Raw genomic sequence first — 25,265 nt, 5'->3', positions numbered from 1 at the left:
TAGTTTTTGATAATAAAAATGACTCATTTCAGACATGACAGATATCAGAAACATACTAGAAACATGGTTGTTTTTTCAAATGCAACAACCTCTCTAGTGCAATATTTTTATCTCCAAATAAAAATGTTATAAATAAGCATCATTATGCAATGTATTTCATCATCTAGAGTACCACAATAATAATAATTTTAAAAGGTTACTGACCACCATCTTCACATAATTTCTCAAATAACAGTCCAAAAATGTTTTTGACGAGATAGCTAGGATGAAAAGCATGGAGAAAACAGAATCTTTTAAATAGCAGATTAAGTGTATATAGAACAACTTGTTAGAGTGGAGAAAAGAATCTGAAATGGGACAAGCTGGCAGTGTGCTTACTTACTTTCCATGCACAGCATAACTCAAAAATATTATTTATCTCAGTTGATTCAGGAAGAATTTGTTCATAATAAACAGGATGTAGCCAAGGTGTGTGTACAATAATTACCATCAAGTTTAAAATATGTGTGGGAGTTTTGCATAAAAGCTGTTGCTAGGCATGTAAACAAAGACTTGCAATTTCCTTAAATTATTTCATTTAAAGTATTGAAACAGCATCTTAACTACTGTATTAAAAGGAAAAATAACTTTAAAAATGAGCCTTACAAGTACTATTAGAACCTAATTTTCTTTTTATACTGTTCTATATTTTCTAAACATTAAAATACAAAGCTTAGAAAGACTGAACATTCATTTAATTAAGAATACATGTAGATACAGTAGCTTTGGGTCTCGGATTAAATATCTGATGGTTTAATAAGTGGAACTAATGAATTGAGAAACCTGATTTTAAATTTCAAACAATCACAACAAAAAATAAAAGCATCTACTACAGTTAGCCTTATAAAATATAGATACAACATAGAACAAACTGCTTTAAAGGATAATTATGAATGTAATGCATGAAATAAAATGGATGCATTTGAACTGTAAAGCAGATCAATATAAAACAAAGAGCAGGATCTGGGAAAGAATCATATAAAGGCAGTATTATATATTGCATGAAATTGCTCCAGAATTGATTGCACAGTGTGGGGCCCCGAGGTGTGCAAGTGTGGTGTAGGTGAGACAAGTCCGAGTGCGGCTTATTGGACGCCCCAGGCTCACATCCAACTTTGGAACGCTGTGCAAATGCACGCACACATCATTCCAAGCTTGGAGACGTTTGGCTATATCTGAGCTGGCAAACTGCTAATCATGTCTGGGCTTGGGGAGAAGGACCTCTCCTTCCTCTGTGGATAAAAGTCCCCAAACTTGGAATGCAATGTGTGCATGTGTGTGTGTTCACTTGGTTGCCAGCAGTTTGGGGAGGTGAGGAGCTTGTGGGGCACCGAGTTGTCCCCACATTGAGTTAGCCAGTGCAACTTGTTCATGCCGACATAGCCGTCCCGAGTCAACGGAGCTGGGTCAGTTGCACCTACCCGGCCACCCCCAACTGGCCATAGTGAGTCAGCTGCACTGAGTGAGCAGTGTTGAGCCAGCCAGTGAAGCCTACCACCCCTACCTAGCCATGCCTACCTAGTCGTGGCGACCCGGCTGTGACAACCCAGTCATGCCCATCTGAGAAGAGCTAAATTAAATTAAAATATACATGGCATATCAGGCCCCACAGGCCAATCACAGTATGTAAAATAGCAAGCAGTTTGAACACTTAATGCAGTTTATATAATGAACTGTCTATAGGGCCTAATGTTTGTCGTAAAATGGGGCAAAAATCACTTAACTGTCTCTGTATCAATTCTCATTGTAAAGTGTTATACATTTGATAAGGCACTTTCCCCCTCACTTTTCAAATGATACATACATTTTAACATCTAATTTATCTTTACACCCCTTCTTTCCAAGGATTTAATTTCAGATTATACAGTAGGGCTGCAGAGATCGGTCTACATCAGAGTTCCCCAACCTTTCAGGGTTGGCAGCCCAGAGTGGGGGGAAGGGGGAAAGAAGGGATGGTTTTGTGGAGGAGTGTGAACATATGCATGCGTGTGTGCATGTGCATGAACACTCATTGATTAGGCGAGTGGAGCCGTGAGCGCTCGGGTGAGTGGGGCCGCAAATGTCTGTGACACTTGCACAAGTGGACCCACGAATGCCTGCGATGCTTGTGGAAATGCTCATACGAGTGGGGCAGCAAATGCCCACAAGTGGAGTCATGAATGCCCATGTTGCTCGCACGAGTAGGGCCACGAATGCCCGTGAAGCTCACATGAGTGGGATTGCAAATGCTCGTGCAAGTGGGGCCGCAAATTCCCGCAATGCTCATGTGAGTGGGTCTGTGCACATGCGCACACACGCACCAGCCAGCCACTCATGCAGTCCAGTAGTGGGCCACAACCTACATCTTATTTATTTCTACCTTTCTCCATTTATCCGTATTTTCAGGGCCTTTCGAAAGAGTGTCAAGCAGGGGGCCAATCTTATTTCAGTGTTCCACAAAGACAGAGCCATTACGGAGAAGGCCCTTCTTCTTGGTCCCACTAGATCAGTGGTTCTCAACCTTTCTATGCCGCGACCCCATAATACAGTTCCCCATGTTGTGGTGACCCCCCAACCACTTATACATCACCGGGTGCCAGGGGCGTGGCCAAAGAAAAGGGGAAAAAAATGGCGGACAGCCTTGTTTGGCGACCCCCGTGAAATGGTCGTTCGACCCCAAATGGGGTCCCGACCCACAGGTTGAGAACCACTGCACTAGATGGACCTCCCTAAGAGAAAGGACTTATATATATATATAAGCTGGAATTAAGAATTCAGCTGGAATTAAGGATTCAGCAAATAAACTGGTTTTGTTGTGAATGTTTAAAAACCTCTTTATGTATTCATAGAAATAGCTCAGAGATTTATAATTTACTATTGCTCAAAAAAATGAACTAAAATCATGCCATCTGTGTCTTTAAAACTCAGCTATTTTTATAAAGTTCAATATTTAGTACCGGTAATTATAGATAGTCCTCAAGGTTACAACAGTTCATTTAGTGACAGAAGTTATAATGGCACTGAAAAAAGTGACCTATGACCATTTTTCACATTTACGGCTGTGGCAGCATCCTCGTGGTCACATGATCAAAATTCAGATGCTTGGCAATAGGTTCATATTTATGACAGTTGCAGTGTCCCGGGATCATGTAATCACCTTTTGTGACCTTCTGATAAGCAAAGTCAATTGGGAAGCCAGATTCACTTAACAACCATGTTACTAACTTAACAATTGCAGTGATTCATTTAACAATTGTGGCAAGAAAGGTCATTAAATGGGGCAAAATTCACTTAATAACTGTCTTGCTTAGTAACAGAAATTTTTGTCACAATTTGTACCTAAAATATATCTTATCTCCCTGATCACTTTATATATATGTCCAGATATGTATACAGAGAGATTTAAAGGTAAGACATTTCTTTTTCTTCAAAAATGAGAAATGCAACAGATAAAGGCATTTATTTTCTGTAGAAATATTTTTATTGATATAAAAATCAACTAGCAAGAATTATAAATTGAATGAAGTAATTCTAGTAGTGTATACCTGTTAGGATGGATGCTCTTTCTACAGCCCCCTAGATGCTGCTTTTGTACTATGCAGAAGAATGAGGCTAATTTTGTTTGCAAGCAAGCAACAACTAAAATCTCCATGACTCAACTACTGTATTACATTTTTTATTTTTTAAAAAAGGACGGGGGGGGGGGTTAAGCAGATATACCCACTTTCCCCAACTGGTTATCTTGCTGATGAATTAGAATTGTAATTTGCCAAGAAACAATCCTAACTTGGAGATAACTAGATTAGAAAATAACATAATTCATACTCTGATGAAATTTTAGTGCTTCCTCTCATGTTTATGCTTAAATATATTTTAAACAAATATCATTCAGTACAATAAATTAGTTTTTCTTTTTTTTTCTAACACCATCTGGAACCTGAAGGTATAACTATCAGATTACTTCATGTTACATCACACTTTCGATACTTTTATGCCTGCCTGTTTGTTTGTCCAATACAATGTAAAATATAACATAAACAGATAATACTGATTCACAGAATTATCCCAGAATTCTCAAGGGTGTCATCCTTTAGATGCGAGTGAAAGTCCCAAAAATCTTTGTTGCTTTGGTAAAAGGAAGTCTCGGACTTGCAAACATTTCTGGAAGATGTTTGGGAGGCACAAGGCTGTTTTATTCTATTTAATCCTGGTGAAGAATATCCCAACAAAGTTTTTTGTAGCCAAAGTCAACTGTCCTGTTTATTTTAATTATACTGATACTCAGAAGCAGCAAGGAAATTTCTGCAGTATTAAAAAATGGTAGTTTTATTTATTTATTTAGAAAATTTATATGGCTGCTTACTTACTTTCAGTGATTGTAGGTGGCTTACAAAAAATAAAAACCCAATATACGAAGAGTAAAACAATACTCCCTTGCAACCACAACAGTCAACCACGTGTGAGCCACCAATTCTGAATAACTTTAGCTATAACCAGAGCACATCTTCTCTTCTTTTAATATAGATACCACCCACATTTTAGAAAAATACAAAAATAATCATCTGTTTATATGCAGAACAATATAACACATAACTACCAACTTTCATCAGTAATTTCAAGATATGACATCTGTTTTAAAATAGAGGTTACAAAGAGCAGCAAATTGTTTTCCACAACGACCATCTAATCAGCATTAAAATTTTAGCCTTTAATGCATTTCTTCCTCCTGGAAACCAAAATAAGTATTGTTTAAAAGTATTTAACAACATGCAATACAGCTCCATCTCTTATAGTTATGAACAGTAGCACAGCTGAATAAATATCAGCTATTCACAAAAATAGCATTTCTTTGCTTATGTCAACATTATAAGCCTTAAACATATGTATAAATTTAGTTTAGGGGAAAAAAACAGTAGCCACAGTGATAATCTTAGAGCCCTCCAGCAATTTACATGGGGGTAAGTAGATATTACAGATAATAAGCACTAACAAACAAATGTCAAAGAAGGAAATTTGGTATCAAATTGAAGGCTGACTCATTTGAAAGGCTTGCCCCTTTCCCCAAGTTGGCTAATTCATCAAGATTGAAATATAGCTGCAAATGTTTGGGTCTGTTTGTAAGTGCCAATTTTCTAAACTCAGAATAGCTTTCAACCATAACACTAAAATGTCTCAGGTGACATGCCAGAAGCAAGGCTTTAAAAGGATATTGGACAGGGTTTAGATTGCAGTCCTACACTTAATGAAGACATATACTGAATTAATACTGTTAAATTGATAGAACTGCACAATGAAAGGAGTGGATAGCTGCAAACCTCTTAATGGTGAGATAGAAGCTACACTATCAACATTACCTACAAGATGGCTACTGGTACAGAGCACTCACCATCGTTATCACAGGGACAAAAGGGCTTTTATTTTATTTAAAACATTTGTATAGCTATCTATCTAAACTCTGAGCAGCTCCCAGTCAAGAATTAAAACAACATATTAAACCAGACTATTAAAACTATAAAGGTTAAAAACAAATTTCTTTGTGCAACAGAGGTTGACCTTCCTGACTGAATTACAGAAGATTAAGAGCTTCATGGGACTTTGCAAATAGACAGGTGCACCATCAGCAAAGAACGAAGACTTATTTAGCCTGGAGGGATGAGAAGCAGAAACTGAGCTGGTCTTGAATCTTTCAATCTGTATTTCTTTGTGCTTTCCTTTGGGGAAAATTGCAAATGCAATCTCCTAATTGAGAGTGTTTTTTTTAAAGTACAATTTGGTAGTCCTTGACTTACAACCTTTTGTTCAGGAACCATTCGAAATTACAGTGGCACTGAAAAAATTACTTATGACTATTTTTCATGCTTATGACCATTGCAGTATCTCTGTGGTCATGTGATAAAAATTTGGATGCTTGGCAATTTCATATTTATGATAGTTGCAGTGTCCTGGGGTCATGAGACCTTCTGACAAGCAAAGTCAATGGGGAATCCAGATTCACTTAGCAACCATATTACTAACTTAACAACTACAGTGATTCACTTAACAATTGTGGCAAAAAAGGTTGTAAACACTCACTTAAAAATTGTCTCACATAGTAATGGAAATTTTGGGCTCAACTGTGATCGTTAAGTCAAGAATTACCTGCACATTGAATAAAAGAATATTTTTCTGTCTACATAAATTTATTTTGTTTATGCAGAGAGGAAGAGAAATTAACACAAAGAAAGATGGGTGAGTGGGATGCTGAAATGGGGATTATTGTCTATTACTCCAATTATTGTCTATTATTCCAGGACTCACTATGGTTTTAATCCGGCATATCACTTATATAACATGATAGGACTCCTAAGTAGACAGGAAGCTAGCATGTCTTCCTACTGTAGTCACCTGAACTTCAGAATATGTTTTTCCTCAAGACAACAGTCAATGTTCAACTGTACAGGTACCAGATTATCAACTCAGATAGCCTTTTTATTCTTGCCAGAATTAAGGAATCCAATATAGTCAAATGTACTGTACAATCCTTGTAGCTTTATACATAGGAGAAAACTAAACACACATTTCTTTTCCTTTAACATCAAGGAACTTGCCATTGACAATTGTTTGTTGATTACTGATTGCCCACTTTTCCTTCAGGTGCTTAAAACGTTTTACATGAGGACTTCCCTTCACTTTTGCCCTCAGAACAATAAACCTGTAAGATAGAGAGTAATTGGCCCAAAATCACTTAGTGAATTTCCGTGACTGAGATTGGACTTCAACTTGATTCCAACATCCTAATCAATATACCATACTGACTCTTGACATGAAGCTCAGAAGGAGGGTACAAAACATACTCATATTAAATATAGAAGGTAAGCAAATCCGTATCAGGAGCTATGTCAAGTTATTTAAAGGCAAGTTATTTCTAACTGTGTAGGAGGTTTTCACTTGGATCAGCAACTGTGACCAAATGTTTCCATAAAAATAAGCTGCCCTTCTATCACAGGAAAGATACCCACTTGTGATTATTCAATTCAGCCTTGCAACTGGCATGTCAGTTTCATCAAACTGTGAATATTTCAAACAGAAACTGTTTTGAATTAGAACCAGCTGTTCTGATCTTAAAGTGTGTTGATTTGGAAAGAGGGCTATTTCACAGCTAACTCGCTCACAGCTAGATGGCCCCACTGAGAGTTTGCAATATTTCTGGTAACATCAGAATAGTGCTGAAATAAATCTAGAAATGGTGAAACAACCAATTTCAAGCTAAAAAAATGTTTCCGTTTTTGGACTATCCATCACGCAACAATAATAAACTCATATTTAGTCACTTAAAGACTAGCTATGTTCATCTTAATCAGTTTGCAAAATGCAATCTGGGGATATTAATATTTATTCATCTAAAAATCAGAATAGAAACTCTTCTAGCAAAAAAATCATAAAAATATATCTTAATAAAAAATAGAAGTCATCAATTATTTTCTAATGAAGATTTCATACAAATACTCAGCTTTAAAATAATTCTAGTTACATTTTAGAACTTCTCAAATACTCGAAAGACCTCCACTGTATAGTAAACTGAAGTAATTTTATTTTGGCATCAAAAAATGATATTAGGAGCGGACAGGGAAACTGATACAGATTTTCTTCAACTTACTGCCATTTGTTTTAGTGATTGTATGAAATTACAACGGCACTGCAAAAGTGACTTAGAACCATTTTTCACACTTATGACAGTTGCAGTATCTCCATGGTCACATGATTAAACTTTGGACACTTGGCAACTGGTTCATATTTATGACAGTTGCAGTAACCCAGGGTCCTCTTTTGCAACCCTCTGACAAGCAAAGTCAAAGCCAGGTTCACTTAACAACTGTGTTACTAACTTAACTGCAGTGATTCACTTAACAACTGTGACAAGAAAGATTGCAAAATGGGGCAAAATTCACTTAACAACCATCTCGCTTATCAATGGAAATTTTTTGCTCAATTGTGGTCTTAAATCAAGTACTAAGCTGTAATGATAATTTTGATTCAAGGGGTTATTTTACACAACACTCCATAGCAATATCTAATCTGACTAAACCAGTGTTTTTCAAACTGGAAACTTTTAAGGTGTGTGGATTTCAACTCCCAGTTTTTCCTGGGAATTGGTAAATTCTGGGACTTGAAGTCCACACATCTTAAAATTAGCAAGTCTTAAAAACATTGCACAAAACGTTTCTCAAATTTCCATCCTGACTATATTTTCTCAGAAGCCCAGATGATAGAACATGTTTAATTTTAATTAGAAGCTTTGTACCTGCTGCTTCTATTCTATCATTTTTAAATGATGCCTTTAAATAACTAGATAGCACAGATTTGGGGAAAAAAAGTACTATGGTAAAATCACAGATTACTATTACCACATTCCTTCCTCTCCCATGCTGGAGGGAATAATTCTTCCAAAGCACTATTTAGGCAGAGAAAGGAAAGGCACACATTACTGATCAATTATGTTTTGATGACTTATAATCAGCTCTGATTCATTTCAATGGGCAACAAATCTGTATTAAACATATTTTAACTGTAATTCAGCATTATATAACCAAACTGATAATGCAGCTTCATGAGTATTTATGCCACGATGGAATCAATGCCAGAACAGGGACTTATTTTCATACAAGCCAGTAAAAATTTAGACATGGATTACAAAGAATGGTTGTGCTCAGATTATACACCTCTCTCTCTCTCTCTCTCTCTCTCTCTCTCTCTCTCTCTCTCTCTCTCTCTCTCTCTCACACACACACACACACACACACACACACACACACACACACACACACACACTCAATCCAAATGGCTCTGACTCACATACACAACAGCTTCCACAGTCAGTGTGCTTTAACTGGGGAAAAACACACTGGTATTATTGCTTCATAAATCCATCAATGAATCTAGGTTCAAAACTAAGCCAAGCTCCTTGGGCCACAGTTCTTACCAGCCAAGTGTTTTACTTGCAAGGAAGGCAAAGCAGAATACTTGCATCTAGCTATTTAACAAACAGTAATATGGCCAATGAGGTGAATAGTTTTGTTTCTATATTTTTTAAACTCTCCAGTCCATACCATGCCAAACACTGTTTAGTCTGCATATCAAAGACATACTGTACATATTCACAGTCATTGCAACATGCTATCCTCTGTGAATTCATTTCTAGGGATCATAGATAAACCTATTTTATTAAAAAATGTTACAAGCACATTTTGAAAATTCACTTTGGATTCAGGAAGATATTCAAGTCATATTAGACAAGAACAAATGATAACCAATGTTGATATGATTATACATATAGCAGCCTTAACATATGCAGTTATTTAAATCAAGCTTCTGAGATAATTGCAAACTGTATACAGTATACATCTTTACACATATATTCTGTTCTTTTAGTTTTCTAATTAATTTTCTAACATCTAATATTGAGAGATTATTAAGCAGAAAGCATATAAAGCTACTTGAACAACAAATTTTGATGTTTCGCGTGCAATCCACATAATTGATTAGATGATTTATTTCCTAGGAAACATAACTATAACAATTTGTTTTATTGTGGGTTTAGACTGGCTATTGTGCTAAGCTACTGAAGGGGAATACAACACTCATGAACACACAGAAAAGATTAAAATAGCCATGGGCACTCGCATGCTAACCTGAATACAAAAAATACTCAAGACACTCCGATATTAGAAGAGATTACTGTACTATGGTAGATGTCACAGCCAGGCTGAAAAGGAATTGCCCACAAAATGTGGGGACAGAAATGAGAAGCATAGCCAGAATTTCATGCTTGAGAATAGATATGGGTAAAACAATAGTAGAAAGCTTTGAATAATTTATATAATTTGCTGTAGACTATTTTAAAGTCTGCATGCCAATACTCTCCTAACTGCATTTTCTTTCTAATCATTAATCAAATGCAGAAAAGTGTTGAACAAAATGAATCCATCCATTTTAAAAGAATAAAGCCCAATCTCATTAATTGCAACTGCAAAATTTGTATTGCCTAGTGATGTGCCCTAGAAATGAAATTATTTCTTGTATATAATAATTTCTTCTCCAAATTCATGTACAGACTTTCATAATTCCATGTACTATCATGCTAAAGAGATTAAGAAAGATATAGAATTGAAATTCAAAACTCTTAACACCTATAGACATCTGCTAAATGACTATGCATTAGATGTCACCGGTGTACAAAAATTCACTTTAAAATGATGTTTTTTAAAATTTCTAATATTACACATATGTCAGGCTTAACACACAACCAGTACAGGTAACCACACATACAGAGAGACGGGCACATTACATTCAGCTAGTGAAAAATGGATTAATTGCTGAATTTTCCAAGAACAAACATTGTGAGAAAGAAATGCACACTGAAACATACATAGTTGCTATTAACAGCCAGAGAAGTCAACAAGATGTCCCCCAGGCATACAGGAAAATATACTAACCTGCATGAATAATAACTGTGCTTCTCCTATATGCAGAAGGAAGCCAAAGATTTCGGAGTAATCCTTTTGCAGTTAGTCGAACACGCATGTTGGATAAGGAGAATTTTGGGGACCATAACATGTCTTTAGAGGATTTGGAAGAAAAACAACCAGGAAACATTCTCCATATATTGTCACATACTATCTTTGTAACTCAGCTCTGAAGCCATGCAGTAGCTGGCCAGATAAACAACCACACAACATATCAAAGCCTCTCTTCGTTTCTCCACTGAGATTCCACAAATAGGTGAAAAATTAAAAGAATCCAGAAAGGAAAATACTACATCCACAAAGTAAAGCCTGCTGCCAGCTTCACTGCCTATCAGCAAGAGGCTTTAAAACAAAGCTCACCCTGAGAATAAAACTGCTCTGTTATTTAGAAGCAGCTCTGAATTACATCACACTGTTCAGGTTTAATCAAATGTGTGGTACAGTGGCAACAGAAAACGGGAGGAGGAGAAAGAAGTGGGTGGTCTCCCAGGCTGAATACATCAGCCAGTAATGTCACAGATCATGTCATTCAGTTTTCAGGACCATTAGAGGAGAAGATTTAATGTTCCACAAGATGGATTAAAGCCGTTCCTTATATTAACAGTTTTTAGTAAATCAAATTCTGTGTTCATTATTCTGAAAGCTATCTGACCCAGCAAGACTAGACAACAATAATTTGGCTTTTTTTTGATCAAACATAAGTAGATTTGTTGTTTGTGGCTGTATCAATATTCTCTGTTTGATTATAAAAATATTAAACAGAGTTCTTTGCCTATAGGATTAGGTTAATTTTGTATATTTGTTTTAACTGTCATTAAGTAATCAGTAATCTTAATGTAGGATAAATGCTTTAAGCTGTATCAGTTAGAAACTTGTCACTTTAAATTTCCAGGTACATCTCAGAAGGAAAAAAAACCCCATTAAGCTAACTTTGTATGCTGTCCACAAATTTATGATTCACTGATTCTAATTTTCCAGATGGGAAAAGTTGTAACCAAGTAGCATGAGGAATGCCCTAAATATAAAAAAATGGACTGAATTAATTTCATGATATGCACAAACATAGGCTTCATTTAACACTGGTATTCTTTGTTTGAAGTACTGTATATATCTCCAGCCATTTGATCCTTATCTCAAACCCATAGAACAACTGATAGAGGTGCAATCCCTGCTGTTTTTCTGATTACTTGCTATATGACAAGTACATCAACAGAAAAATTTAAAAATAGCCTAAAATCTGGCAAGGCTTTAATAAGCTCAATGATGTAAGAGGTGGGAAATTCTTCAAACACATTCAGAAAACATCCATGCCAGCATGAGGCTGTATTAATTAGTTCTTCATTCCTGCAGAGGTAGGTCACCCTAAATGGCACCAGCCAAAAGCTGAAGAGACAGCAACTTATTCATGACATGAGAATTACAGAGAATCCCTTGTTCGACCCAAGAGAATATAAAATCTTGCTTCTATCAGGCTGTATGTTGGAGGCTATGTATTAGTTAGTAGGATTATGTAACATGTTCAAAAGCACATTGGTGCAAATGAATCAAGCTGCTTCTTGAATAAGAAAGAAGAAAAACAACTAGTTTGGAATGGCTTTCTCAGATTGGGATTCCTCATGTGCACATGTACAGCTGCTTCACATATAGTTCTAGCAGAAGTGCTGTCTGAGAAAGTCTTTGGGGCAGGTACTTTGAGAAAAGCCATGGTAGGTCCCAGTTGCCACCATCTACATGAAACTGTAAACTAATTTGGGGCCAGCAATCCCAGTATGAATACTGAAAAAAGGTGGCCAACAAGAACTGGTACACACATAACACCCAAGAAAACTGGCAAAATTACAGCATTGCAAGAAGTGCAGCAAAGAGAACTGTCACTCAGGCCAGTGCTGAATATTATTATTATTATACAAACAATTGGACATGGAGGAAGGCAAGAAAAGCATCACTATATTGGCAAAAACACGTGCCAAGGAAGCACAAAACATTGAGCATTATATATGCATGAAAGAATCTCAGTATGAATATTGAAATCAACCAAGATAAGAAGTTTAAGATGATGAATTGCCATGTCTCTGTTCAGCACATCAAGTTCAAGAAGAAAATGCTTTAGGTAGGAAAGCAGATAGGATGCCATTTTCATGACACTGGAATTTTCTCTCCTTCATACCACTTTAGATCAAATAGTTTTATTTTGGGAAGAGAGCTTTCTGATTCATCATTACTTATTGAAATTATTGTCACTTTTCTTTACATCTTAGTTGGAGATTGGGGGGGGGGGAAGGACCAGATTCTCTTTGTGTCTAGTATTGTTTCTTTTGTTTCCAGTTTAAGGGGAAAGGAAAACCATTTGGGACCATCCAGGTCCACAACTATTTTCTTTGATGCATGGACAAATTCTAGATTCATCGGACTGATTTTAACTCACAAGATACACTTTTCAGAGTAAGCAACCTTTTTTTGCAAGCATGGATATTAATGCAAACTGAAAACGTTACGAAACTCCCTTTCCTTTTCTGTGTTAAGTATGTGACAAGATGAAGACTCTGTTATTTTAACACTAGGTTTTTTTTCTCCTTCTCCCATCTTCATTTATTTTGTTTTTAATCGTGGCTAATGAAAAGTTCTGAGAAATCGAAAGCTTGTACCTTATTTGAATAATTGAGATGGCCCAATAAAACATTAACATAATTAATATCATTTTTACACTTTTACACACTTGTTTTCAGTAGCTTGCCTTCTTGATTTTTCTGCATGAAGCATTACAATAGATGAAAATTTGGGCCACGGCTGGCTTTATTATTAATATTTAAAATATCTTTAAAACATCAAATCAAATATAAATTATGTTCTATCTCCAGAACACAACTAGAAATGTAGATAATAAACATAATTTCAACAGGACCTGTATACTCTATCCAATAATATTTTCTTTAGCAGTCAGCCCCTATCCTCCTAAGCCAGGGGTAGCCAACCTTGGCTCTTTTATGATTCGTGGACTTCAACTCCCAGAATTCCTGAGCCAGCCATGCTGAGGAGAAAGGGAGAGGTTTCCATGCTGAGCCACGGTCTCCTGCTTTCTAGCTTGGTGCCTTAATCATTAGATCAGAAGTAGGCAACCTTGGCTCTTTTATGACTCGTGGACTTCAACTCCCAGAATTCCCTGGGAGTTGAAGTCCACGAGTCATAAAAGAGCCAAGGTTGCTTACCCCTGTCCTAAGCCAATGAAATACTTATATAACTGTTTCTAAATTGTGGAGGACTCTAACTCTAGTCTGATGTAACAGCCTTCCTATAGCAGTTCTGGAAGCCCAATCCCCATTAGGAGTTGAGACTGTGCCCCTATGGACAAGCGGCCATTGAAACCACAGATCATGTCCTGTTATATTGTACCCTTGCTAAAGATTCACAGATTCATAACTCCCCACAGGGTAAATTAGGTGGAAAATCCTGATATCTTTTATGTTCAGCTGTTATTGTTGGATTAGTCTGATACAATCTCCTATAGCTAAATTCTGTTATACTGTCTACAAAATTAGGCAGACTTTGACTACCCACCGATGATCTCATCACTAACTGTAATATACTATTAGGTCTTGTTCTGTTTATTTTAATGTTTTAATTTTTAATTCTAGGCCACGACCTTAATAAAAGATTGATTGACTGGATAAACATAATCAAATACACTCATGATTAAGACTTCAATCCCATCATTCACTCTATTTTTAATAAGGACATATGTTCTAATTAGCCCTGATTGCTTAAGAAGAAGCGGTTTCTTCATAAAAAGAAATATATTAATATGTCAGCCCCGTCAGAGATTCCGGTCCTTTCAGGGACTCTGTTTACCAGTAAAGAGTTTATATAATGTATCTAAGTGACATCTAGTCAGTTTTTAAATAAACCCTGACTTAATTTTGTCCTATTGAAATAAAACATAAGACAGCCTATCCAATCAATTTGACATCCTTGCTCGACCTGGGCATACTTTTGGGAAAGTTGGAGTGTTCTTCTATCTATCCTCTAAAACTGCCAAGGGGAGGGCACTGAAATGGGCTATGGTGAACTGAAGTAACTAAGCAAACACAGATAATTTGCAGAAAAGAATCTCTGGGGAATTCAGAAAGATAAAAAAAATTCCTATTATTTATTTATTTATTTAATTAATTAATTAGTATGCATCCCATTTTTGTTATTTTTACAAATAATTCATGTCAACAAACATCCAACATACCTTTCTCCTCCTTTTCCCCACAACAGCAACCTTGTGCTGGCTTTCATGGCTGAAGTGAGACTTGAACTCATGGTCTCCCACTTGTTAGTCTAATGCCTTAACCACTAAACCAAACTGGCTTGACATAGTTCTCATTATTTATTCCTCCCCCAATTGTAAATATTGATTTTAATGAGTCTAACCTTAAAGAAACTGAAATTGGAGTGGTAAAAACATAGCAGTTTTTCTCAATATAATCAAATTATGAGGATGAATTTTTAGCGCTGAAATTTTATCAGATATATACCATACCACTTACATACCATTTATGTATGTGACTGATATAATGGCTATGCATCCTTTAAAAATTATTTGGAAGAAGTGCTTCAATGCAAGCAGTAGTGATTTGAATTAATTAACAAAATCATTAAAACAACTCTTAAAGCAGCTATGTCATTATTTCAGGCTTGCACAGAAACTTCAAAAAATGTGGGAGCTTTAATAAAGAGCATTAATGTTGTGCAGAGCTCCTGCCAGGTTTAAAGCACTTCTCCCAAACAATTTTTAAAGGGCACATAGCCATTGTTATTGTTATTACTGTTATTGCTTTATTAAACTTTAAAAATAAAGTAATACATTTAACCGCTGCATACAAATGTTCACTTCAAATACTAGTGAATTGTGTTTTTGACTTATCTTCTTGTTTATGAGTTTAGCTAGGAGAGAAAAATACATTAAAATAGCAAATGGGTTTCCTTTCCAATGAAGGGTTTAATTCTACCAGTCTATTTTTTAATTGTTCATTACACCGCCTTATTAGAAAACCACAAAAACCATAATATATTTATTATATCAGGGTGAAATTAAATGTGATGATGATGATAGCTTTAAATGTAAGCATGAATTAATCATATATGAAGCTGATGACATCAGTGAGAACAAGAAGGATGCCGGATAGTTATTTTGTCCTCAAAGTGGATCGCATCACCAGTTTTTATTCCTAGCTAAATCTAGTTTACATCATTAAATCCATATAGACAAAAACATTCAAACCTGTCTATGACTGGTCCAAGTAATCCATAAATATTTGATCAAGAAGTGGAAAGGGAGTTGTGCAGTTTCATTCAGCGTATGTACACAAATTTTAAACGTGAGATCTATACATTTAGGCATCAAATTATTATACACAGAAAACATCCAGCATCTTAAGTTATGCACTTATACAAACTTAACATTTCCAAAACACTTACATATACATTTCAGGACTGGAATCATCTTTGATGGCATAAAACATTTAGGAGTGAGTGGGGAGGGAGAGATTAAACTACTCACCAGAGCTGAATGCCGACAATAAATGCCTGGATCCATTTTGTGATGAAGATCCTGGAAAAGATAAAATTCTAATTTGGCATGTAACTCACCTACAAAATGAACACATTATAAGAGATTTCCATGGTATCATATCAGATGTTACCTACAAAAACATTTAAATATGTTTGGCTATTAATCTTGAAGTCAATATATTCGTTTCAGTATCAGCTCCTTAACATTAATAGTAAGAGATCAAAAGTAGAAGGTTTTATTCCACTTATTAAAAGTTCTGTTTTTAATAAAGGGCAGATACTGCTTCTGGAATATTTGTGAAAGGATAATCAGGAGGAACTTGGGCCCTTTTCCTCTCAAAGCCTGCTACTCCGTAGCAGGTCTTTCTGAAGGCATTGACTGCTATTGCTCATGACCCCGTCACTAAAGTCGTACATATATGGAATTAATCTTTTGTCTTTTGTTCCCTCAAGCAGTCTCATCCACACAATCCTATCCTATGAAAATTAGTAAATTGTTCAGTCTCTCTCTCTCTCTCTCTCTCTTTCTCTCTCTCTCTCTCACACACACACACACACACACACACACACACACACACACACACACGGTGGGTTTGACTGCAAACTAAAATTTCTGGATGTAGCCATTAAAGCACAGATGGTTCAATTAATTCGATTGGACATAGGAAGAACTGGTCTCCCCCAAAATATGTTATTTTCGACGTTTAATAAAAAGGTGAGAACAGTATTCAAAGAAAAAGAAGAAATAGTATGACCAGATATCGAAACATGAGGCCCAGATGACTTTTCTCAACTACCCTCTCTATAATGAAATTTGGATATGTACTTTGTTCCGATATTTTATTCAAGCAGATAATATATAACCTATATATAGGTTAATTATACTGATTTGTTTTTAAGTCTTTGTGTGAACATTTCCTTCCTTTTTTTTTTTGGTTCTTCCATTCTCCCAATATACTTCTGGGTTCCATGAGAAATTGTAATCTCATTAAGAGACAGTAAGTGAAAAAGTTTTGTCTCTTAATTAGGGCTTCTACGGCAATATTGGGAAGCTCTCTGTCTCTCACCTGAAAAAGATTAAAATCCTCTAATCTGGAGATTTGGTTTTACTTTTTAAAATTAAAATTTCCATTACATGCAAGATTGCATTGTTACCTTCTTATTTTAAAGATATTAGATTTACTGAGTTTTGCCATTTATATTTTTAGGCAGTCCAAAGATTTGTTTTTCCTAAAGTAGCCTGAATAGAAAACACTTTGCAGGCATTCCCCAGACAAGACAGAGCAGGAGATTTAATCTAATTGTAGCAGCCTATCATTAATTATTAATTCTTGGAAAACCCTTAGGAAAAGAAGCCTGCCAGTAAGATTTAATTTATTCCTTACTTTCATTTGAGACAAGGAATGCGTGGAATCTTCTCAATTGAATATCTTGCCATGATTTTTCAGAAATGAATATGCTATTATAACTGAAATCTGAGTTCTCAAGTTGGTATAATTGTTAGATTTATAACTTATCTTCGCTTCAGGAAAGGATAAAGTATATGGTGTTTCTAAACTTCCCAGAATTGCCTAAGTGAGTTGTGCAGGGTAGAAATTTGATAAATAAAAATAAGCAAAATAAAATAGTTCTCTCACCTTCCATTTTTCTCCAACAAACTGCCTGTGAAATAGGTTGGACTGAGAATGATTGACCCTAAATTATTCAGTAAGCTCCTAGGTTCTTCAATGCTAGTCTACTATCTTAATATGATATATTCACTAAATGAGAATTTTGCCCAGACCACGAAAAAAAAAAAATAGAAATCGTTCTGTATTCAGTAAAATACTTAAAACCTAGGTTTAATCAATTCCCCAACTTAGGTCTTATAAACTGAGCAAATGCCATACCAATTATCTAATAGTGACAGAAAAGGAGGCATAAAATATGTAGGTTTTCATCTTAATTATATGAATACAACACAAGAATGAAATGATCATTTTACCTAATCGTTGACTCCCTCTTAGATCACTTGTTTTTTTCCCTGGAAGAACTCCAGCCGACTTGGGAGCACATTGGTTCACTAAGCCTATTTTACCTTTTGCTCCTTAAGGAAAAAAAAAACCCATAAAATAATTATGTTAGAATATAGTACAAGTAAAGAATCAAGCATACCTCAAAACTATGGACAAACATCAGCTTCTTTTTAAAGTTAGCAGAAGCATGCTACATATTCAGCTTTCACAGCTAGCTGGGAGTGATTGGTTCTATACCTAAACACATCTGGAAGGCACCAAATTGATTAAGGCTTTTTCAATTCTTTCTAAGGAAAACCCAGATTCTGTTCTTCAATTTCTGCTCTTCTTTCATCCAACATATGTAAAATTGCTCTTTCAAAATCAATGATGGAAGATGAACATAAGATAATTCCCACTGAGAGATTCTATCACACACTGGGTCCACTGAGAAAAAACTTCCCCAATCTGTTATCTTCCAAATGGTTATCCAAGCCTGTATTCTTCAAATCCTATGTCTGCAGAATGAAGGTTGGGAGAAGATCCAAATTAGCAGCAGATCCTTCAACCTTCTAACAGAAATTAAGCCAATGCTACTTCTTTAAATAAAAACACTGGGTTCAGTTCCTGATCTTTCCTTTTACTATTTATTTCTGCATCAAGATTTGGAGAATTTGTGAATTCTTTAGTTCTAATCTCCTGCTCAATCTATGTAGACAAAGTAAGAGCTAATTGCCATCCAATTTTTTAATACTGATAAATTTGTAGCTAATCATATTTTGTTTAAGCAATTATGTTCCAATCTACCTAAAGCAGTCTGGTTACTCAGCTACCATGGTGATGATGTTTGTAACAGATGATTAATCAAGGATATAATGAAAAGGCAAGATATTTCACAGAATTTCCAAAAAAATAAACTCTCATTTAGGAAGTTACCTTCAGGGACCTTTATTAGTTGATCTCAAACTGCTTTTAGGTTATCAAGATAACCAATGCCTGGACAAAAAAATGATTACAATCCACTTTTTGGTTTAAGGATTGTAAGATCTGTCTATTAATGCAATTTCATAGTTCTAAAAGTGTTTACTTCCAACTTTAAAAAAGATAACCACTGTGGCTGCAAATCTAAGTGTTGGTTTTTAATCAATCTCAGTTTTTTAATAGAAACTCTTTATTTTTATCAGGGTTATGGATATGAAAACAACAGGAATCAACAATCTTCTGCCAACTTCCCAGTATGTTTCTCACTAATGGCAATTACTGCCGCATATATCCTTGCTGAGATCAAATACCTTTCGGTGTGCTTTTCAGAGAAAGGACTCGTGGCCTGGGCACTGGCTTTAGAGAGATGGATCCAGCAGTACCATTCTGACATGTAGATTTGGAGTCCCATTCTCCGTTCTTGATAATAGTAGCACTTGTGGCTATTGGGGGGGAAAAACATAAGCTGCAAGTTTATTATTGACTACATTTTGAGAATATTCAAATATTCTGTGGCAATTACACAGCTACAGTACTTCTGCAGGTACCCTAGAAGATGTGATATATATGACAATGAAGACAGAAAAAGAGGCTTAGTGATGTTAAAGAGTTTTTGTGAATTAAAGTCATATCATCAGCTGAATAAAGTGTTATCCTCAATCGGTATCTGAACATAAATAAATGGACACATTTGAAATCCACGTTAAATTATACCCACAAGGAAGAAAGCCCTAGCATTAGATGTGCAATCTGGAGTGCCCTCAATATGGTCACACACAGTTTTGCTGCTCCCTATTATCTAACTTCATGGAAACACTTGATTCCCTTACCATCCTGATGGTCAACAATAGGAAAGAGGCTGAACACGCTGAAATTAAGCCTAAACCATACAAAGTAGAAAAAGCAAACCCTGACATAGTTGTTCAGCTTCTGGTTCTCTAAAAACAGCAGATACTCCATCTAAGGGGGTTCCCTGACTGCAAGGTGCAGATGGTGGTGGCAGCAATACAAAATCATCCTGAATTGGATGAAAGCAGGATGGTACACCAAGCAGAAGAATCTTGTAAGTGAGTTATAACACAGTTATATCTGCTCTAAATCTGCACTATGTGCCAATTATTTTCCAGCTTTGGCTTTTACCTTGAAGATTTGGGGCCTGCCTAGCTGAACATGAATCTGTGAGCCACTTAACCTGTTAACCACTGTAGTCGGCAGGAGAGCTTTCTTAAAGATATTCTCACTCATGTCCATTGGTGGGACACATAGAAGAAACTAGAGAACACATTCCTGGAGAGATGTGCTTATTCTCCCATCCTTCTACTTTTATGAGAAAAAGTTAAAATTATTCTTTGCAGACAAGCCTTATTTTTTTGTTTGAATTAGTTAGAATCTTATAAAAGTGGCTAAAATTTCTGTTAACTGATTAATTGTGCATTGGGCAACAAGACAGGATAAAAATCAAATCCAGTATTGCTTAAATCAATGAGAAAAAAATGCTCTTTCAAATAAAGCAATACTGTCTTGTTGCATGTTACTGTCAGCAATACTGATAGTTTGGTGTAGTGGTTAAGGCCTCAGACTAGAAACTAGGAGACGTAAATTCCAATCCCACCTTGGGCACAAAGCCAGCTTACTGATGTCAGGCCAGTCATTCTCTCTCAGCCCTAGGAAAGAGGCAATGACAAACCACTTCTGAAAAACTTTGCCAAGAAAAATGTAGGATCTAGTCCAGGCAATCAGGAGTCAAAGCAAAAAAATAGAAAAACTGTGACTCGAAGGTACGCATGCACACACACTAATATCAGAACGAACATAGTCTAATGGTTAAGACAACATGCTAGAATCAAAGAAGCCTATGTTCTAGTCTAAGTTCTAGCTTAATTACAGAAGTCAATTGCATGGACTTAACTACATCGTTGCCAGAGTTAAGACTGATTCAACAACAACAAAAAGAATAATTTTTGGATTATGATATGAAATATACTAACCAATTAATAACAGATTGATATCCTAGTTTATTTGTCTGAAAGATGCTATTTCAGGTAATGAAGCAAATATATTCAATTTTCTACTCAGTACCTGTGAAAAGATACTAGAATGAAAAGAATTCATCTGTTCCTGAAATTGACCAAGTGTTTCTGATCAATACTTTCATAATCTGAAGGGCCATGCTTCCTCTATTGCCAAAATTACAAGGAAAACTATTTATATGAGAATCTTTATGGACAATAAATTGATTTTTGAAAAGTTTACTTAGCATTATGAGCTATAACTACCAAGATCATAAAAATATTGTAACCTATTATTTAAATTGTTTAAACAATTGCGGGTAATTTAAAAGTTATTTATTATTATTATTTTATCATTTCAAACACAACTGCCACGTTCAGAGTTCATGCTACATGGTTATTCCTATGAAAGGAGACAATACATTTTAAACCAGGGGTAGCCAATCTTGGTTCTTTTATGACTCGTGCACATGCTGGCTCAGGAATTCTGGGAGTTGAAGTCCACAAGTCATAAAAGAGCCAAGGTTGACTGCCCCTGGTTTAAACATTCAAGATTCTGAAATATGCAAAAGGCAGAGGGGACTTTTTTTTCTTTTCTTTTCATCCCTTTGCTTCAGACTGTTCCACAATGATCTTCTTTTGACTTACATTTCTGAGGAACAATTCAGACTATAGACAATGGCAGCTGTTAAACAGCCTCAGTTTAAATTCTGCAGTTATAAGGCAAGACAATTGATTAATGTTGGGGTTTATGGAGAAGAAAATAACAGTTTAGTATAAAAACATGCTCACAAATATTACAGGACCTACACAATTTATAAGCAAATTACACAAAGCAGAGTCTATATTAAATGAAGAACTGCTATTCTGCGATTGTCTTTTTTAAAAGAGCACATTTGCAATCATGCAAAATTATACAGTAGGTTTTAATTTATAACTGCCTTACTGAAGATGTTTAAATCTTGACAGGAAGGAATTCTGTAGTGGTTATTGCACACAATTCATTTAACTCTGAAGTGTATTGAGCAAAGCCATGCATTTGCTGACAAAGGGGAGGATGAGAGCAGAGTTTGGGGGGGGGAAGCATATACTTATAATAATTAGGTATAAGATCACCAGGAACACAAAAGTCACAGATGAAAATGAATTTGGCTACCGTATGTAACAGATTTTATTATGGGTGCAGAATATGCATCAAGCATGCATTACTTCATGAGAAATTAAACACATTCCTCCCTCTCTTCTCCATCACAATTTCTTTTAAGACAGACAGAATGGAAAAGCATTTCATTTGATACATCTACTTCATTTTCGAAAACAAGACATGCTGCCTCTTTTCTCTATCCAAAGATAGAAGTATAGGGATATAGATATAAAAGGACAGTCACCTACTTCTTCTGCCAGAAAATGTGGCTAACAAAGGAATGATACAAAAGCTGTACGATCCCACTACCAGCAAGGTCAGCAAGGTAACATCGTAGTGGCTTCCTAAGTCTGCCGGTGGTGTGAGGGTAGAATTGATGAAAATATGAGGAGAGAAGTCGGTTTCTGTGCAACTGCGATGTCCTCCTGGTACATTCATTTAAAATGATCAAAGCAAGCTCAGCGCCTGAAAGACTGCAGCCATGTTCACCCTCGCGTATTCCCCACGCTTGCTCTTAGTGAATTACAATCGAGGATGGGCGGGGGTGGGTGGGAGGTAGAGAGAATAGTAAGCTTCAAGGCAGGAAACAAGAGCAGCTTAATCCAACTAGCAAATCAGACTTAAGAAAAGGTCATTCGTTGTTGGATCTTAAATCTGGAACTGGAAACCATGACATTTCTTTGTTAAGAAGCAAAACCCTTTCCTTTGTTAGCAGCAAGGATAGAATTGCACAGACTATTTACAACCTCCTTAGGTGATTCAGGCACTGAAATAAACAGACCAACCGGTGGGCAGGCAAGGGAGCCAACATGGCTGTCAATTCAGAGCCAATCTGTGGTTAGGAGAAAAGCATGCTGCAAAACTTAAATCGCAGGGCTGTTCTTTTAAAAAGCATTGCACACGGGAGGGAGAGGGGGGATGGTGGTTCAAAATCGCAAGGGAAAAGTACTGCTTGCCTCCCTAGCTCATACATTTTAGCCCAAGATCGCTCTTCCCTATATGACAGGTTTGAGTTTCTTTAATATGGCACACCAATCTTGCCATTGGCAAATCTATACATTGCTTAATTTACTCATTTCAAAGCAGTAATAAAACAATAACGTTCATTAGAAGGTTTGCAACATTAATTCCTTCTGTATATCAACCAGCCATTTCTAAGCATTCATCAATCCTTGTGAATAACAGCCTTTTAGGAAGCCTATAAAATGAGAAGGATAAATTTGATCTAAATTATTTGAGCCAAAACACTGTCTAAAGCAGTGGTTCTCAACCTGTGGGTCGGGACCCCATTTGGGGTCAAATGACCATTTCACGGAGGTCGCCAAACCACGCTGTCCGCCATTTTTTTCCCTTTTCCCTAGCTGTCCTACTCCCTCTTATTGGTGGCCACACCCACTTGGGGGTCACCACAACATGGGGAACTGTATTATGGGGTCACGGCATTAGAAAGGTTGAGAACCACTGGTCTAAAGCTATTGAGTGGTGTTGCAATGTAGGAGTTTGAATGTTTGGCATTCTGGAATTACCAGGGACCACTTTTAGCTGAGGAAAAAAGCAGTTATAATGAACCACAATAGGTTTTATTCAGTTATTTGTTAAACAAACAATAATCTCCAAAATGGACTTACAATTATTGCTGAAAGTGCTTTGGTCACTCTGAGTGCTGCTGACTGAAGAGATGCTAGAGGTTCTCCGAAGTCCTGGTTCTCTGACCGGCACCTTTGAACTGAGGCCAGAACTAGATGAAGATCCCGATAAGGCCTTCACAGTAGTAAGCCTTCCCCTGGGAGTTCCTACTCCTGCCAGCATAAAGAGAGATGTCAGCAATAATGCTACTTCCTAAATAAAGCAACAGCACTTTCTAAAACAATTCAATCATTTTAAAACAATACTCCAAGTTTATCTTCTCCTGCCAGGTAACCTACTACATTAGGACATTTAAGAAGCAAGTTACAGCAAAGGAGAACTAGGTTAGGCATTTGCACTTCAGCACAGCTAACAGGCATATTTTTTGTTTTGTTTGCATTAGTATAATAATTAGCAGGCAAAATCAAGGGAAATCAGCTAAATTTGCATTAAAGGCAATGATGTCTAAATTATTTTTGTCATCTAGGACTTCCTACCATGAATTCTGCAGAAACTCAGAACGTAGGTTTACCTTCATAGGTATCTTGCTATATGGACAAGAATATTATTAATTTCATGGCTATTTGGTAGGCCAGATTACTTGATCTGATGGGCTCCCAATGATTCTATACATAACTTTTTTCAGCTCAATCATTATAGCGAACAATGATGAAGAATGCGATCAGCTACAGCTCCGGATTCCCCATAACTCCCCCCCCCCGTGTTTTTTCTCAGTGAAGTACAAATGTACTTTACAAAAGCTGTCAATTATTTCCACATGGGGTGGATAACAAGCATAATCATCCTATGTGGTCAAGAGCTATGCTGGCTGGGGGCGTTATGAGAGACATATCTTATCAGATTTGAAAGACATCTTTTTCAGGAAGAATGGTCTATTCCATTTGTTAAATAAATTAAAACAGAGTAGAGTATTAATAACTTTTTTACAACCTCTTTTGTTGAAGATAAAAAAGGATGGTCAGGAATGCTTTTCTTTCTTCTTTCAATAAGCAGCAACATCAATCAAACATTGCTAATTGCAGACATTCATTTATTTCCATGATTCAATTATCGGAAGGAATTATACCATTCTAGGACTGAACATTTCCAGTCTACCTGAAGGAATTTAAGCCAACCACTAAAGAGCTCATTTGAAAGGGAGTATTTACCATCTCAAACGTATGTGATCAATTACTACAAAAGTGGAAAATATTGTACTGCTATTACTCTCCTCAACACCAGGTGGTATTATAAGACAGACACTTGGAAAGCAATTTGGTAAAAGCATCTTTTACTAATAGCCTAATTAATTTATTATGGTAGGTCCTTAAACATCTGTGCAGGCATTTACATTTTTCCCATCCCCAAGTCAAAGTTCTTCTTAAAAAATTGGCATCAATTTAGTGAAGAATAAAGCTAGTTGTTCTGAATAATTAGT

General features: G+C 36.2%; 1 protein-coding gene across 5 annotated transcripts in view; it reads right to left on the bottom strand.

The window, feature by feature from the left end:
• Window positions 1–25,265, bottom strand: part of MTUS1 (microtubule associated scaffold protein 1) — a 106,609-nt gene that overhangs the window by 37,934 nt on the left and 43,410 nt on the right. For 4 of the 5 annotated variants that reach the window (XM_039349385.1, XM_039349386.1, XM_039349384.1 and 1 more), the window contains 4 exons: window positions 23,830–24,000; window positions 19,360–19,491; window positions 18,058–18,159; window positions 16,063–16,113 (listed from right to left, as the gene is read on the bottom strand). In XM_039349385.1, coding sequence (XP_039205319.1) covers window positions 16,063–16,113; window positions 18,058–18,159; window positions 19,360–19,491; window positions 23,830–24,000 — 456 coding nt within the window. Of the gene's footprint in view, window positions 1–10,490; window positions 10,932–16,062; window positions 16,114–18,057; window positions 18,160–19,359; window positions 19,492–23,829; window positions 24,001–25,265 lie in introns of those variants that run through there. The other variant, XM_039349388.1, reaches the window with a different exon arrangement.

This window comes from Crotalus tigris, unplaced genomic scaffold (genome assembly GCF_016545835.1).
Source record: "Crotalus tigris isolate CLP2741 ecotype Arizona unplaced genomic scaffold, ASM1654583v1 scf7180000018268.1906537, whole genome shotgun sequence".
In the NCBI taxonomy this organism is placed as follows: domain Eukaryota; kingdom Metazoa; phylum Chordata; class Lepidosauria; order Squamata; family Viperidae; genus Crotalus; species Crotalus tigris.
The sequence above is the reverse complement of the archived record's forward strand: the minus strand, read 5'-3'. Positions and strand labels throughout refer to the sequence as shown.